The sequence below is a fragment of the Cetorhinus maximus genome, chromosome 4, assembly GCF_964194155.1.
Source record: "Cetorhinus maximus chromosome 4, sCetMax3.hap1.1, whole genome shotgun sequence".
NCBI classification, from domain to species: domain Eukaryota; kingdom Metazoa; phylum Chordata; class Chondrichthyes; order Lamniformes; family Cetorhinidae; genus Cetorhinus; species Cetorhinus maximus.
Window position 1 is genome coordinate 159,391,004 of NC_135882.1, and position 17,727 is coordinate 159,408,730.

The following is a 17,727-nucleotide window of genomic DNA, read 5'->3' on the forward strand; positions in this document are numbered from 1 at the left end:
CAAATTGAAAACACATGATTGGTTTTACTGGAGACTATTTAATCTAAAGGAAAGGCTTTTTAAAAAAGGAACAAAAAAAGACGCCTTACCTGGTTGTTGGGGTCTGCAAGGCATCTAACCATAAAGGGCAACAAGTATTTGGAGAAAGCATAAGGAATAGAAGGCCTATTCTCTTGGCAGAATATTGCAATATGAGGCACCTGTTCCATCAATTCTGCACGAACTGTTGGTTCTGTAAAGAAAATTGCCTATTTTACATAACTACCAATAAACAGGAAAAACTATTGAAACCTATTTTGCCATGGGTAGCAGTTCACAAGGTGGTTATTTTCCATTGTTTTGGATAATACATTGCAACACAGCTAGTGATTTTTTTCACTGCTCAGAAAAGGAAACCTAACTGCACTGTCATTTCCAAATGGCCTATATTGCATCACAAACTCTATAAATGCATTTATGTTGAGAAAATGGATATGTTGAAAGCTATTTTTCCTCCTGCTCCTCAATTTTGGATTTTTTTCACATTTGAATTTATATTTGATTACCGGTTAACCTTTTATAAAAGTCTTTAATGTGACAGTTTGATTGAGCCTCCCAGTCCAGAACTTTAAGGTTCCAATCTCACAGATTGTGTTACAGAGAGATTATTGTACTCTAAAATGAAGGATTAACTGGTCAGATAGATTGAATAAATCTAAAACAGTTATGTAATTGATACTTCCACAATACACTTCCAGTCTTATTGATTAGATTTGTACAGTACAAGGGAATCGTATTACCAGTTGCACTACTGAAATGAGATTTGTTTATTTAACAGGCTGAACATATTAATTGCTTAACATAAATCAAGAGGCTCTTGGAGCTGCTGCTTTTAATACTTCTAAGCTGTTCAAGCTATTTTAGCAAAAGTGTTCCTGCTCATTATATGTTCTTTAAGTATAACACTTTCCTGGTTTCAAATTTACCTATTGGCATGTTTGGAGTTTTAAAAAAAAATTACATGCAATGACTGGTATAGGCACTACACTTAAGTCTTCAGAGCTCAAGTCCCATGGGCATAAACAAATCGACACACCTAGCAACAGTCATAAATACAGGCAACATCCTTCTGTTACTGACTATCCAAACTCAGTTCAACTTTTCAAATGAGTTTTTACAAAACATATAGTGTGGCACAGAAATTGTTGTGCACTGGTTACTTGTAATCTGGAAAGAATTCCATTCTAACAATGGAGTGAATCAGCCATCAGCAATTATGTGCTTAACTTGGAGCAGTGGTAAGCACATAACGCAATTCCAAAAACAAACTCTGGTTGATTAAGAGCACTTCATGACTTGTTACTGATCACTAATTTTATAGCATTCTACCACAGTTCAAGTGGAATAGGCCCCACTGTAATGGATAACGTCACTGCCTCAGATCACCAAAGGCCAATCTGCACACAATTTTTTAATGCTTACTGTCATTCCTAATGCAAGAGATAATGTAGGATAGCAACTACATTATAGCCAGATTGCCTCATGCATTTGCCATTTCAAAACTGCGAACACACATACTCAAGTTAGAGCAAATAAAGCAGTTACCAAATTAACTAAAATATTTTGAAGTTTGGTCTTCAAGGAGATACTGCTCACCAACTGGGAGAATACTGATGCAAAATTCACTCTCCTTGCTTCTTCCCTGGGCATCATGAGTTCCATCTTTTATGGAATTGGCTATAGCAAAGTCAATAGTTAACTGTTCTGCATTGCTACTCAAAGATAATTAAAAATATCCTGCAGATATATAATGGAGTAAATTGCAATCTTTTGCTCCTTTACAGCCCAAATATCATAGTATTTCCCTCAGAGACAGTGCTATTATGCTGTAAAACTACAAGGAAACTCTTTTGGTCAAACGTGCAGTCAAATTAAAACAACTGAGTTCAAACCACAAATGCTATTACTTCTTCTCCCCCAATTGCAACAGCAGCTGCAGATAATGCATGGAAAATAAAATGACAGTTGAATTTGTTGAACACTAAACTGCAATTGTACTTTTCCCCTCACATGGTTTTGGGGATGTGTACAAACAATCCCCACGATCCCACTTACTTGTCTTTTGCTTATTCACCACTATACAAGTCATTGTAAGGGCACACCAAGTTCTTTAGGCAGGTCAGTACTGGCCTTTCCCACTGTAGAACACTGCAGTGCCCAACCCAAGAGCAAGCAGAGATAAATAGATTAAACAAAGGGAAACTGACATAATCAGCAAAAGGGAAAAATTAAAATCGTTAGGTAGTGGTCTAAACCTCCAGCAAAACTAACAAAGACAGCATCACTTTCTTCAACTCTGACTTTTATGCACTGATTGGAAAGGGTTAAGTATCAACCAATGCTGAAACTTCAGACAGCTGAACAGTAATGAGATGTAATGTCAGAAATGTAACAACTAATGTGAAATATGCACAGGAGCTAATTAGGGCAAGTCAGAAGATAGTCAGGATTAAATCTTTCCATTCCTGTATTTTCAAATATGTCATACTACATCAATCAAGGGGCAAAGGGGGGGTTGGGGGGAAGGAAATAAATATAACAACTATCACTAGAGAAAAAGTACTAGGGAAACTAATGGGGCTAAAGGCCGATAAGTCACCTGGACCTGATGGGTTGCATCCTAGGATATTAAAGATAGTAGCTGCAGAGATAGCAGATGCACTGGTAGCAATCTTCCAAGAATCCTTAGATTCTGGAAAAGTCCCAGAGGATTGGAAAACTGCCAATGTAACACTCTTATTCAAAAAGGGAGGGAGACAAAAAACAGGTAACTATAGGTCAGTTAGCTTAACATCCATCATTGGGAAAATGTTGGGAGTCTATTATAAAGGATGTAGTTGCAGAGCATTTAGAAATGCATTATATAATCAAGCAGGGTCAGCATGGCTTCATGAAGGGGAAATCATGCCTGACAAATTTATTAGAATTCTTTGAGGACGTTAACAAGCAGGATAGATAAAGGGGAACCAGTAGATGTAATATATTTGGATTTCCAAAAGGCTTTTGATAAGGTACTGCACATAAGACCACTTAATAAGAGTCCATGGTGTTGGGGGTAGTATATTAGCATGGATAGAGGATTGGCTAACTAATAGAAGACAGAGTTGGGATAAGGGGTGGGGGGGCATTTTCAGGATGGCAACCTGTGGAATGCCACAGGGATCAGTGCTGGGGCCACAATTATTTACAATATATATATATTAATGACTTAGGTGAGGGAAATTAATGTACTATCGCCAAGTTTGCAGATGACACAAAAATAGGTGGGAAGGCAAGTGTTGAGGATGACAGTGATACAGACAGGTTAGGTGAGTGGACAAAAACTTGGAAAATGTAATATAATGTGGAAAAATGTGAGCTTATTCACTTTGACAGGAAGAATAGAAGAGCTGAATATTATTTAAATGGAGAAAGACTGCAGAATGCTGCAGTACAGAGGGATTTGGGGGTCCTCGTGCATGAATCCCAAAAAGCTAGCATACAAGTTCAACAGGTAATAGGGAAGGCAAATGGAATGTTGGCCTTTATTTCAAAGGAAGTGGAGTATAAAAATAGGGAAGTCTTGCTAAAACTATGTAAGGCACTAGTTAGACTACACCTAGAATACTGTGAACAGTTTTGGTCCTCTTATCTAAGGAAAGATGCGCTGGCATTGGAAGCAGTCCAGAGAAGCTTCACTAGGTTGTTCCCAGGCATGGAGGGATTTTCTTATGAGAAGAGGTCGAGTAGGTTGGGCCTGTACCTGTTGGAATACAGTAGGATGAGAAGAGACCTTATTGAAACATATAAGATTCTTAGGGGGCTTGACAGGGTAGATGCTGAGAGGTTGCTTTCCCTTGTGGAAGAGTTAGGACCAGAGGGCATAATCTCAGAGTAATTAAGACAGAGATGAGGAGGAATTTCTTCTCTTAGACAGTAGTTAATTTGTGGAATTCTTTACCGCAGAGGGCTGTCGAGGTTGGGGGGTCGTTAAGTATATTCAAGGCTGAGATAGGCAGATTTGCAATCAATAAGGGAATCAAAGGTTATGGGGAAAAGGCAGGAAAGTGGAGTTGAGGATTATTAGATCAGCCATGATCTCACTGAATGGCGGAGCAGGCTCGATAGGCTGAATGGCCTACTTCTGCTCCCACGTCTTATGGTTTTACAGATTATTCATATAGACCAAATACAAATTGCATTTATTACCTGGATCTTCTGCTAGTTTACTTATTCTCTCCAGCACTGCGAGGCAGTCTTTTTCATCATCGCTGACTGCCCGCAGCGTATCGAGCAACCCTCGCGCTACCATTTGTCTGTTAAAGAAAGAAAAGAATTAAAAGTAAAAATGCTTTAACATTTGATCTAATTGTTGAAAAATAACTTATTTCAGCCACTGTATACTCTCTCTCTCTCCCCCCCGGGGGATTAAAATAAGTTCTGATTTGCTAAAACCACAGTGACGGACAAAGACACAGTGGATAAGTCGTAGAAAATTGCATAAAAATTTGTTGAGAGATCCAGTGGCACTTCTCTTTAGAAGAAAAAAATTAGGACAATCTGAAGTTCAACCAGATCATATACCCATATTTTCTGGTGATTAGTTAGATGGCAACATTGGCAGAAGCCATCTACAGCTATCAGTTCACCACTGATGCAGTCTTTATATTGTACAAAGGGTACCAGTGTGAAAACAGGCCCTTTTATATCGCACTGGAGCAACAAGCAAACCCAGCACTTGGTTTAAAATCTGTGCTTCGCAACTTCATTTTCAGGCCACTGCATCACCCCAGAAGGCGAATACCACTGCTTCTTAAGGGGTATGGACTCTCAGAAAGCAATGACACATTTTCATTTACTCTGTAGCACTGCTACCAAAACAGCTGGCATCAATGGCTGCAATGTAAAGGGGACATGGCACACGTTTCATTCTCTTCCACTATAATCTTGTCGTCTTTTGTAAAATCTTCCCTTCTGTTTTAAGTTATGTCTGCAGGAACAAAGCTCTCCAAATAGCTCAGTAGCTAACCTAATGTGGGAATAGGCTAGAACGACACACCTTACTTCACTGAGGCAGCTGATACCATTCAGGGTGGTGGCTGCAAGCAGTGGCGGACCAGCCTGCCGACATTCATCTTTGCTAACATTGGAAGAATGGTCACTTGATTGTGGTGCTGGAGGGTCGCCAGCACAAATCACCAACTTTTGAGGCTGGAAGGAAATTACAGTTGTGGTGAGGGGGTAGTGGAGGGAAGAAAGTGTGGCCAACACCAATCCCTGCCTGAGGGGACAAAGAGACTTCTCCCCATCACTTCTGGGTATTATTTTCCAATACTACTGCACCAAATAATCCAATTTGGTGCTGCCCAGCACCACTATGATCAGGAACTAAAAAAATTAAACACTAACTTTCAAGAGGGAGAGGGACAGATTAGTTAGCTCTTTTAAAGAGGTGACACAGACAACAGGCCAAATGGTCACCTTCTGTGCTGCACAATTCTAAATGTCCTGCAACTCTGTGCACATTAACCAATGTCATAGCTCAACTAGACTTGTCTTCAATATTTTTTCCTTTTAGCAAATTAAAACATTACATAACTGATCTGCGCAACAGTAAAAGATCAGCATTCAGCTGTTTAGTTGCCCTAAAGTATTAAAAAAGTGATATATACTGTACTGAAAAGAAAAAATTAATTAAGCTGCCTCAGAATCTGGAATAAAAGGAATATTTCATTGGCAATATAACTACCTCAGCATGGAATTCTTGGAACATTAAAGAATGCCAACTTGTATTATGCTGGTAGGTGAAGCACTTAAAACATAAATTATTTCCCCCATAGGCATGTCACAGAATTGAAAGTCAATATATTGTGCCAATTACTGGTAGGAAAGTGCTCATGTCCTCCACCTTACAGTGAGTATTTATGCAAGGAAATCCTGAGCAACAATTTGGTAGTATTCCACAGAGGTTTTCAAAAAGTTTGACAAGTGCTCTCTCACACTAGTAATAACATTGCATTAGTCAAAACTTAGATGCACTAGAGGGGGTGCAGAGGAGATTCACTAGGATGTTGCCTGGGATGAAACATTTAAGTTATGAAGAGAGGTTGGATAGACTTGGGTTGTTTTCGTTGGAGCAGAGAAGACTGAGGGGTGACCTGATCGAGGTGTACAAGATTATGAGGGGCATGGGCAGGGTGGATAGGGAGCAGCTGTTCCTCTTATTTGAAGGGTCAGTCACAAGGGGGCATAAGTTCAAAGTGAGGGGCAGGAGGTTTAGGGGGGGATGTGAGGAAAAACTTTTTTACCCAGAGGGTGGTGATGGTCTGGAATGCACTGCCTGGGAGGGTGGTGGAGGCGGGTTGCCTCACATCCTTTAAAAAGTACCTGGATGAGCACTTGGCACGTCTTAACATTCAAGGCTATGGGCCAAGTGCTGATAAATGGGATTAGGTAGGTAGGTCAAGTGTTTCTCACGTGTCGGTGTAGACTCGATGGGCCGAAGGGCCTCTTCTGCACTGTGATTCAAATCTGCACCCTGCCCTCGTAACTAGTGGAGTTACGTGACAGGCACACCAAGGAGATGGGCATTGGGACAAAAACAAAATACAGCAGATGTTGGAAATATGAAATAAAAACAGAAAATGCTGGAAATTACTCAGGTTAGGCAACATCTACAAAGGGAGAAAGAGTTCATGTTTCAGGTCTATGATCTTTGATTCGAGCTTTACGAAAGGTCATTAGACATGAAATGTTAACTCTTTGTTCTCTCCACAGATGCTACCAAGATGGCAGATATTGGAACTGAAGATAAACAAAATATAAAAGATGACTTGTGCCTGTTTGAATGACTGTTCAACATTAACCAGTGGAAATGTATATTTTCTTATAATTTTCTCCCCCAGGTGTTATGATTCTTTGCTGGGTATAATTCCAAATTACCATTAAAGAGTAAAGTATACTGGACACTACAGCTGAGCCCAATACTGCCCATGAAACACCCATTTCCAACAGAATTCACTGGATTGTGACCAAGAATCCAATCGTATGCCCAATCACAATTCTGAATGAATTCAGCTAACTCGGCACTGGCAAGGTTTGAACTTGGGACTTTCTTGGATGGGTGGTTGAGCTATTGTCTGAAGCCCAGAGACAAAGTAACAAACTGTCACTTAAATCAGGCATGCTGTGCTCCCCAAAACCAGAGTTACAGTTTCTCAAATACATACAGGAGAACTGAGCCAGATATTGTTTGAATGAGGAAAGCTATAGATGAGTTACACTGTCACTTGTTGCTTCTTGTCAGCAATTTTAGGCCCCAAATGCCCACCTTTATCAGCAATATTAGTATAGGATTTTCATTTAATAAAAGCTCTAGCAGTTTAATTATTCACTGGGGAATTTACTTGCCAGGACAAGCAAAATTGTAGAATGTGTTAGAGAAAATTTCAGTAGGATGCAGTGCTGATTCAGCTAACTACAGAGACAAGGCTTTAGATCTGCTGAATCTGTTACAGTACTAATAGATGAGAGAACTAATTAGAAAACCTAAAATAGTCAGCAGTAAGCAAGATAATACCTTATATTTGATGTTTCAAAGGAAAAGCAGGGAGCAAGGCTGCAGAGAACGTGACTGCAATTTCCAATTTACAGTTGTGATGATACTTCAAAAGTACTTCATTGGCTGTGAAAATGCTTTAGAATGGCCTGTGGTCATGAAAGGCACTGTGTATTGCGAATCTTCTTTTATTAAGTGTCTTACAGAATTATAGACATGTTTTGTAATTATTGAAATTGTAAACGTGCAGCTGTGCCTTAAGCAAGTTTTCAAATTAAGCTTTGTCAACCTTAGAGGGGCTGCAAAATCCACCAGATTTTTGCAGCTGAGCATATTTAATACCATGATCCATCAAGATATCTATTCTATATTTCCTGTCTTTGTTGATTTTTATTTCTCACATATTACTAATTAAGATATGTTTTTCTGCAGACTGCAATCCCAAGGTGAACTGTCTTTCAGAAGTAGTTATATGGGTTTCCAGAACTGTCAATATTAAGAATGCATGTGTGAAGTAAGAGCAAGTGAACCCCACTAAAAAATTCCTAAACGACTATGCCAAAATACTATTCATTTGAAATGCCAGTGAGTCAAGGTCAAAGTGGTGTACATAAATACTACTTCCTTTCCCTTTCACCACTAAGGTGCCCTACATCCTGTCCCACTACTTTCACTGACCTATGGAATAAACCCTGCCCAAAGCTATTTACAATTACACACTGTAATCCCTCACCTTTGATTCACTACTCTCCAGGACACCTCTACAGATGTAGATTCATCTCTGACCTCAATCTTTGTTCCTTTGTTGACAGTAAAACTATCATTGTTTCACATGGCATTCGCCTGACACAGCTCCATCTTAATTCCTTCAAATAGGAGGGTAGGTAAACACAAGCAGACCTGGTGCACCGCTGGCCTAGTTTGCCGTCACAAGCTAGTGACGGTGGGACAAAAACAAAATACAGCAGATGTTGGAAATATTAAGTAAAAACAGAAAATGCTGGAAATACTCAGGTCAGGCAACATCTGCAGAGAGAGAAAGAGTTCGTTAACAAATTAAACTGAGCTCTCAATGGGTTTAATTTCCACGATGGAAGGACTAAAAGAGGCCAAGATAAGATTCAGACAGTTTCTGAACTGCTATGCTTCACCTTAAAAGGTTAGCCTGGACATTTTACTGATCATTCATGCGTATTCTGGTTGAGATGATGTGAACCACATGAATTCAGCAGGGGGAATTTGCCAGGATAGTCTGGTGAAATTGCACTTCCAGAAGGTCAGGATTAAAAAAAAGCAGGAATGCCCATGTTCAGGGTTAGTCATGTTTCTAAAACATAAAACACTATAGTATCAGAAACAAAGGCTGAAAGGTTAGACGCAAAACAGCAGTTATAAGTTACCTTAATTTAAGTCAAGCACATAATGTGAAGTGTCAACACTTAAGTGAAGAATTCAAATTAGGCTGTGCTGTGTTCTAGTTTTTGGCTGTATGCAAAGTGAACCACAATTGGGAAGCCTACAACCATATACTGTTAACAAACCTTGAAATGAGAAAAATTTACTGAACTTATCACATCCACTTACTCCAAGCACAACTATCTCAACTGGGAGATCTTACCCCTCTCCTATCCTCTCTCTTGCCTGCTCAAGACTTAATTTTGATGTTCAATATCCATTTGAATTAAATTTAATGTTCTTAGATCTAATAATACCTCTCTCAACAGGCATTGATCCAGTTCATTCAAAAAATAGTTTCAACCCAGAGTTAACTACTCATTCTGGTACCTTGTTCCACTACTAGGTTAAAAACAAGTGTCTGAGCAAATAATCCTCTCACCGTTTTTGCGAGTTCATCTACCCTTCAGTTGGATTATAAATTCAAGACAGAAACAAGGCAGCAAGCTCCCATGCCAATAAGATGACCATTTTTTGATCATGGGAATATCAGTCAGAACGCCAAAATTCTCTATTCTTCATCAAAGATGCTCATGGGATTTTTTTTTTTAATCCACTAGAACTGGCATACAGGGGCTTGGTTAATCAATAGACAGCCTACCAAAAATGTTGTAAGAGAGAGTCAGCCTGGACTGTGTGCTCAAATTCTGTCTGGACTTGTGCTGCTATGCTCTATTTTTCTATCTTACCTTTCACTCTCTGTTTCCTACAGTTTCTTAAATTAAGATCTAGTCAGGAATTTGCCATTCTTACTTTTTCACTTCATACTGTCTCGAGGTCAATTGAGAATTACATTTGTTTAGTCTGCACTTAATAGGCCTTGGTATACATTTATCAGTTAGAAACCATGGGAATCCCAAAACCCATAGAGTATGAAAAGCTGGCATGATTAAAAATGCGCACAACGCTTCTCTTTTAGCTGCCTAAGATGACAAGACCGATCTTTAATTTCATGAGAATATAAATTTGTCAAGCATTTGTGAAAATTAGAAACCAATGTCAAATTATTTATTCTCCGAATAGAACTGAATATGGAATTAACTAGAATGGCCTTTTGGAAATCAACAAAATCTTTTACTAATGTTTCACAAAATCTAAACCTCATCTTCAGCATAATATTTTTATGTCACTTAAAATCCAACCGAAAAGCAGCTTTAAAGAATGTACATAGCCCCATTTCTCTACCTACACTTAAAAATAAAAGCCCAATTTAATTACAGAAATTTATTACATTTCATAATCTAACTAAAATACAGTAATATTTCACAAAATAACTTCTCATAGCCAGATCATACTCAGGTCTAGAAGTTCTTTTCTTTAAATTACATTTCATGCACTATGTCCTTACCTTAATCTTGCTTAGCACTTCTGCACTACAACCATATATATACAATTTTGACAATTGCAGGCTTAACCATGAACAAAACACAGTCATTGCTATTTCCAAAAGCACAGAATATATTTCATAGAAAAATTACAAAGCTGCATTTGGGTAAAGTGTCACAATCTGCACCCAAATTTGCTGCGTCTATTGCATTTTTGTATGAGATGGTGCAATGTATGAAGGAACACCTCAAAGTGTATTCCCCTACCAGCTGGCTGCTGGATACCATACAGCCACTTCTATTTTTGGCATGGACAGAATCAGTGCTTCCCCCATTGCAGATTCATCTGGAACGTCCAATGCGCAGCCAAGTTTGCAGGCAGAAAATCAAAAGTTGTAGTTCTGATGTTTAAGCAAGGGTTAATGATCGTTTGTTTGTCTCTCAAAATTAGCTTTTCAATGTAAACTCTGCAGATTCCAGAGTAGCAGGAACTGAAACGCCCAGAACTGTTTCTGTGCAACAAACTCCGTGTCAGGACTGGCTCAGGGGATGACTGTTACATAACCTTTCCAGCTGTTGCATTGGTTCCTGTAATATTCTATCACTGTGACTGAGATACAAACATAAATGTCACATCTACATAAGACTTAGCTATCTTTTTTAAACACAAGAAAATGCATTTGAACATTTCAAGTATCATTTCAGAAATGTTCAGCAACTGTCCTTTTTTTTTTTAAAAAGAAAAACACAACACAACATGCAGCAACAGCACCAGTATTCCATGCCACAACATCGTACAACATGGGTTTGTACCGTTGATTCACCACATTTTTTGCCAGGGTAAATTGGGCATCTTACTTGGAAGTTGTACCGTCACAAAAGATTTTCCTAACCAACTGAGCGATCATGCAAATAGTTTCTATTGTCCTGATTGGGCAACACACTTACCTGTTATGAATGAGAGATGTTTTGAACTGTCTCTTTAATTCAAGGTAAAATGTAATGAAGAGGGTCATGTAATATGCTACGATTCTGCCCGACAACAAGCCTATTTGGCTTTGTTATCATGGAGACCTGGGGCCCAGGTTGAGACTTAGTGAGAGCAAGGTGCAAAATGTTCACACCTGAAAATAACGGCAGGAGCAGTTAGGCCGACTGTGGGGAGAGTGAGCAGTCTCAGAGACAAAAGGCTGCAGCTCTTATATGCTCAGCAGACAGAAGGCTGCCCGTCCTCTGTAAGCCTACAGGTAGAATGCAGGAGGTTGGACAGTCTCTGGTCAAAGAGACAATTCCATGACATTCTAAAAACTCTGGAAGATATACCCTGACGAGGCAAGGAGGAGAAATCACCAGAATGTGCCTTACTGTGAATTCTCCAAAAACTGAGCCAAGTGCCTTTCAACAGTCATTCAAATGTTATGACTCAGTAAAGTGGGGAGACTTGAACCCGTTGGAAGCTGGGAGTGGCTTTAGGTTGCTTCCTGAAAATAATGTAATCCTGTGGAGGGCGCGCTGTAAAGTATATACATGTGCCGTGGGGTTGTCAGTCATGTTAAGACGTTAATAAGGGTTATTGTTTCTGTAGAGCATTAGTTGCCCAAGTAATGTTTAGTTGATGTTGATTTTAGCTTGTTAGTTACAGTAAAAGTTTAAAAACTTAATGGAATTGCACAATAAGATTTCACACAATTCAATTCCAAGTGACCAATCTTTTTAAAAGTTATCAGTCTTTATGGGGATTGTAACACCTCTCAAACAGGCATATTACCTAAACCCAGAGGTGGTGGTTCAGGTTGGCAAGAGCTAAAGCTCACACATTGTCTGTCACTTTGCCTTCCCCACACTTCCAACTAGCTCAATTTGCTTAAAGGTGCTCTATTTAGCTGGCTAAAACTGCTCAGCTTACCAATGCATAGTCTTGGTAAACTTCTATATATCCAGCTAGCTCTTCCTATCCATAATAAATCACTGGCATGCAAAGTTATCTGGAGTTGAGTGAAAAGAATACAGCCTCAATGACAGATGCAATTAAGAATATAGGTCATGTGTTTCTTTGCAGAAAAGTAAACTCAGTCTGCATTCACACAATTCTATTTAGAATACAGCACATGCACATCTTAAGACTAGTCTCTAAACCAACCTCTTTGCTAGAAAGAAGGATTGCGATATGTGACACTGAGGAGAAAAATGCAACTGTTTGCCATATTACGAAGAGCTGGGAAATTTAAGTTAAAATAAATTTACAGAAACTAGCTATCAACTTTTCTCCATCAATTTTATCTTTTTTTTCCTGTTCTCCTCCCAAACATAGTAATTCATGATGGAGTAAGGCTCCACTGGTAACAACAGCCACCAAAGTGAGCTTTAGGTTACTTGACCAAGGCAGGCATCATATTCTGGGCCGAGTCAGCATTTACTCAATATCTGCATATTTACACTATTCAGCAGGGGTTAAAGGATCAGGAGTTGCTCTTCCCTAATCTCAAGACAAGGCCAACTGCAGTGTTCCACCACTCTGCAGATCAGCAAACACCAGAAGTCAAACCTGAACAGCCTGGTTTATAGCTCAGCACCATCCCAGTTACTTACGCAATAAATATCTTAACATCGAACAACAAACTTTAATTATGTTTCCAGGTTAGTGAAGAGTACATCATAAATTACATTCATATGGTACAAGATTGGTCTAATTTACAGGTGACTTGTGGAAACACTGCAGTTCAAAGTTTAAGTGCTTTATAATTAGGCTTCATCTTAACCATGCAATGATCAAATCACAATGTAATGTTTTGTTGCCATACTTTCTCAGAGGATAAATCTAATATTGTCCAGTTAGATTTTATAAATCAATGCTATATTCCATCCAATGTATATCAGAGATTGTGGTATGAAATATGCTAACTATTGAAACAGAAACTTTAATCTTTAGAAGCTTAAAATAGAGATGAATATTTATTTCACAGGGATTATCTGCATTAAGTGTACTTCTCCACATCATACCTGTTAAACGTGTTCTCACTAGCAATGTACTTATCCAGTCGGCCCAACGGTGTTAGCATCTCGTCTTGAGAAACAAAATCCAAGGCTGAAGGTATAATAAGGACATCAGACTCTGAGCTGTAGTCATCCACACCAACTGGCAGAGACATCAGAAATGTTAATTGTAATTGCAACCTGTTGAACTATAAATCTGAACGACTCCTTATACACAGTGCTGATATAACAGGAAATCGATGTACTGTATTATAGTCACAAATCTCCAGCCTATTTAGAGCAGAAACAAGAAATAAAGGGGCTATGGGGTGTAAAACAGCATTTGCTACCATCACCATGTCACTTTGATAAACACTGCAAGTGAGCTGGTTGAAATACATCTTTGATGTACTGAGGGCTTCATTAAACCTGAGTGATATTCAAGAGTCTTTCTTCCAAACATTCCACTGCAAACACACAACTCGCACATTATAAGTGAAGCCACATTGCTATTGTGTTCATTTAGTCTCAAAGTGACCTCAGGTGGAAAGAGATAACCAAAAGGACTTTATTTGAACATATTAGTCACTTCCATCAAGTTTCTTGACAATTTTTTTGTAGTTTGGTAAGTGTCAGAATTAGACAAGTGAGTTAAAAGTGAATGCTTCTACTCAGTCAATTCTCTGGGTTCTCTACATCTGCCTGGGTGATCTAGAATAGTGTCAGCTCAAAGGTTCAACAAGTTTATCCAGTAACCTAATGACCCATTTGGAAGGAAGGTATTATAGTCTGGAAAAAATGAGCTCTCAGCTGGCCTTGCTTGGAATGCTAAATTGACCCAAGTGCCCTTATATAAGGGGAGTAAAATCAGCCACGGTTCCTTTACCCAGCTGTTACCCTATACGAACTGGAAGTACCGATGCTAGGCTACAACAGTTAAACAGCTTGCCAGCATTAATCATAAAGGTCACTTGAATAAGGACCACTGAATATGTCTTCAGTAGGACTCCTCATGCCTGGAGTCCAGGGATGTGAAATTCCAATCTGGGCCAAAATGCAAGCTGAGTTGAGGGACTGGAAAATAGAGGGAACTTACTTCTGTCAGGGGTTAGTTTTCATCCTTACAAGAAATTCCAGTTGCTAGGGGAGCTGGGCAGGGCATGAGCAATTCTTCCAACCCATCCTCCCAATATTGAGGGGCATGGAGTAGTCAAGTACAACAGGAATTTCGTTCCTTAAGCCTGGAGAGTTAATGAGTGTTCCAATGAGGCACATGGAAAGTCACCAACAGTCTTTCAAAGATAAATTGATTCAGAGAGGATATTATCTATGTTGCTCAAGGAGCCACTTCCTTTCGCAGCTGAAGAATTGCTAAACTTCCTTTTCTCTTTGGCTCAGAAAGGGCCTCAGGTCATCTCAAGTGCAGACACTCCAGCTTTAAAGGGTGGATGCGACTGAAGCACCCTTGCCTATCCCAGACACTCTGGCAATGCCAGCTCCTCTGCCCTCACAAATTGAGACCAAGACTCACTCTGCCACCAGAACAGGTCAGTAGAAAATTTGGTCGCAAGAGTTTCAGGAGACATGGGGGGAAGATAGTGTTGGAGGGTGGAGTATACAGAATGAGAACATAAATGTCAAACAGTTTAATATAATTCAACATCTAATGACAAACTTTACAAATTTCTAAACTTACCACGTACAGCTCTCCAACTACAACAATTTGGCATAAAAATCTCACTGGCAGCAAAAATAACAGTTTCTAGGCAAACTAGAGCAAAAATAAAAATCACTCATCACAAATGCCCCAAGTACATATATGTAGAATATCTGAACACACTATAGGGCATATAGTTCTAATTATTCCATGCCTACCATATGTAACCTTCAATTAGGGAGCTGCTCTGTTGACAATTTACACATGCATCTGTGACCAACTCCACAGTGCAATGAGCAATCGGGACCAGCCTCAATATTGTTCCCGATGGACTATAATCAGTGCCAGCTGGATACCTAATAGTATTCAATTGGTGCTCCTGCTCTTAATTCAGGCATTTCATTGCCCATGACCTGAGAGAGAAAACAGCACAGGAGGAGGCCTGGTAACAGACCTCCAATCTGACCTCTTAGCCATGGAACTCAAGGAGCCTTCAGAAAGGGAAAAAACAAATTTAGGGCACCATCCAAGGTTACAATCTTAGAAATAACACTTTGAAATGAACACAAAACGTTGACAAATGTAGCCCTACTTCTGTCTTCACATTCTGAAGCTGTAGCAAACAATTTCAATGCTGTAGATTTTGAGTCTGAATTTACAACACCCTAAAATTGTTCATTTTTAAAAAATTTGTTCAGGGTGTGGGCGTCGCTGGCTCGGCCAGCATTTATTGCCCAGCCCTAAAAATGCCTTCTGAACAAAGGCAATTAAGAGTCAGCCACATTGCTGTGGTTCTGGAGGACTGCAGATTTCCTTCCCTAAAGGACATTAGTGAACCCTGTTCTTACAACAATCGATAATAGTTACATGGTCATCATTTGACTTTTTAATTTTAGATTTTTAAAAAAAATTGAATTCAAATTTTACCCCCTGCCATGGTGAAATGGAGAGATTACACTGGGTCTTCTAGAATACTAGTCCAGTGACAATAACATTATGCCACCCCACCTCTCCCTAAATGACAAGTAAGAAAGTTATGACAGAATTAACACGAACTGCCAGATTTAAGGGCTAATATTGTAATGTCAAGGCCTGGAGAGGAACCTCATCTGTTGGAAATGTGGGGGAACCATTGCCATTTAAATCCCCAAAGAGCTTCAATAGGTTAGACAAATATGACATAACTTTTATAAAAACATGCCATCTATATCCCCGATTATGGATCCCAGCAATTTTCACACCGACATGAAATTCATTGACCTGTAGTTACTTCATTTGTTCTTCACTCTGTTTTTTGGAAGTGTGTATTTACTCGTATAGGTATTATCCAGCGAAGCTGGGACATGACCACAACTTGTATTTATTTAATACCTTCAATGTTAGAAAAAAACTAAATGTTTCACAGGAACATAATGTGACAAACCTGACACTGAGCCTTGGAACTAAAGACTTCAATTTTCTCACTTAAATCCTTCAATATCCTTCATTTATTTCCCCATTCATTGGATATCGTGTCAATGGCAAGTCCTAGTCCAAATTTCCTTGGCAAAACTGGGGGTAAGCCATCTTCTTGACCACTAAGTGGCTTGCTTGGCCATTTTGGAGAGCAGTGAAGAGTCAAACACATGCAGGCCAAACCAGACAAGGATGACAATTTTCTTCCATAAACAGATATCAGTGAACCAGATTGTTATAAAAACCAATCTGGTGGTTACATGGTCACCATTACTAATACTAACTTTTTATTCCAGAGTTATTTAATTGCCATGGGTGGAATTTGAACTCCAGGTTATCTTGGCCTCTGGATTACTTGTATTACTATGCTATCATTCTTGATATATGTTTATTCCTTACAGCGATGTTCTTATACCTGTACTAAAATATGTGAGCCCTTCCCTTCTCTCATCTTCCAAAAACTCCAGCATTGCAACCTCTTTTTTCACCATATACTTATTGTCTACTACTCTCTCACAATGCTTATAAAAGGCCACCTTATGTACCATTCTTTCTTGATTTACTAGTCCAATAATTCAAACACACAAATCACTAATGCCAAGATACATGCTTTTTTCAGATCAGTACTTGATTCTTTACTCAGCTAAGTGTCACTCATGCTTTTCTTAGCCAAGATTGCTGCTGCTTTAGAAAGCTCTCTTGAATGCACTCAATAAAGCTAGATTGTGTCACCTCAAAAGTTGAATTTAATATCAGAAACCTTCCACCATGATCATTTAAAGCTGTTTTAAGTGAGCTCTATCTCATCAGCTTTTCTTTGCAGCTTCAAGTTTGGTTAAAAATGCAGCTTTACTCCAAGCAGTGCATTTACTAACCTCCCATTCCTGTGAGGTGTTCACATATTACCTAAACAGTGATATAAAATGCAAGTTGCATGGGTACATTTCTATTAGCATGTGACATCCTCTGGTTTTTCATTCAGTTGGCTACAAAAGCTTCAAGTGTTAGCATGTTGTTTAAATGTGGATGAGACAGGGGTGGATATCATAGCTTAGTCTGATCCTGTATTAACTCATGCACTTGCAAAAGGAATTTCTGGATGGTAGTCAGATTAGGAACCCTGGTTTACTGTTTTCCTCATTAATCCAGAGGCACTTCAGCTAACTGCAGTCCCAACTTTTTTTTTTATTCGTTCATAGGATGTGGGTGTCGCTGGCCAGGCCAGCATTTATTACCCATCCCTAGTTGCCCTAGTTCAGAGGACATTTAAGAGTCCACCACATTGC

The 17,727-nt window shown here is 39.1% G+C and overlaps 1 protein-coding gene across 6 annotated transcripts in view; it reads right to left on the reverse strand.

Annotated features, from left to right (window-relative positions):
- The window catches only part of LOC144679977 (serine/threonine-protein phosphatase 4 regulatory subunit 1-like), a 72,971-nt gene that overhangs the window by 48,596 nt on the left and 6,648 nt on the right, over positions 1–17,727 (reverse strand). For 2 of the 6 annotated variants that reach the window (XR_013576466.1, XM_078541006.1), the window contains exons 3-5: positions 13,357–13,492; positions 4,228–4,334; positions 90–232 (exon numbers count right to left, since the gene is read on the reverse strand). Coding sequence is in view for 5 of the 6 variants with exons in the window: in XM_078541006.1 (XP_078397132.1) it covers positions 90–232; positions 4,228–4,334; positions 13,357–13,492 (386 nt within the window). In the remaining variant the exon portion in view is untranslated. Of the gene's footprint in view, positions 1–89; positions 233–4,227; positions 4,335–8,309; positions 8,511–12,262; positions 12,348–13,356; positions 13,493–17,727 lie in introns of those variants that run through there. The other 4 variants (XM_078541007.1, XM_078541010.1, XM_078541008.1 and 1 more) reach the window with 4 other exon arrangements.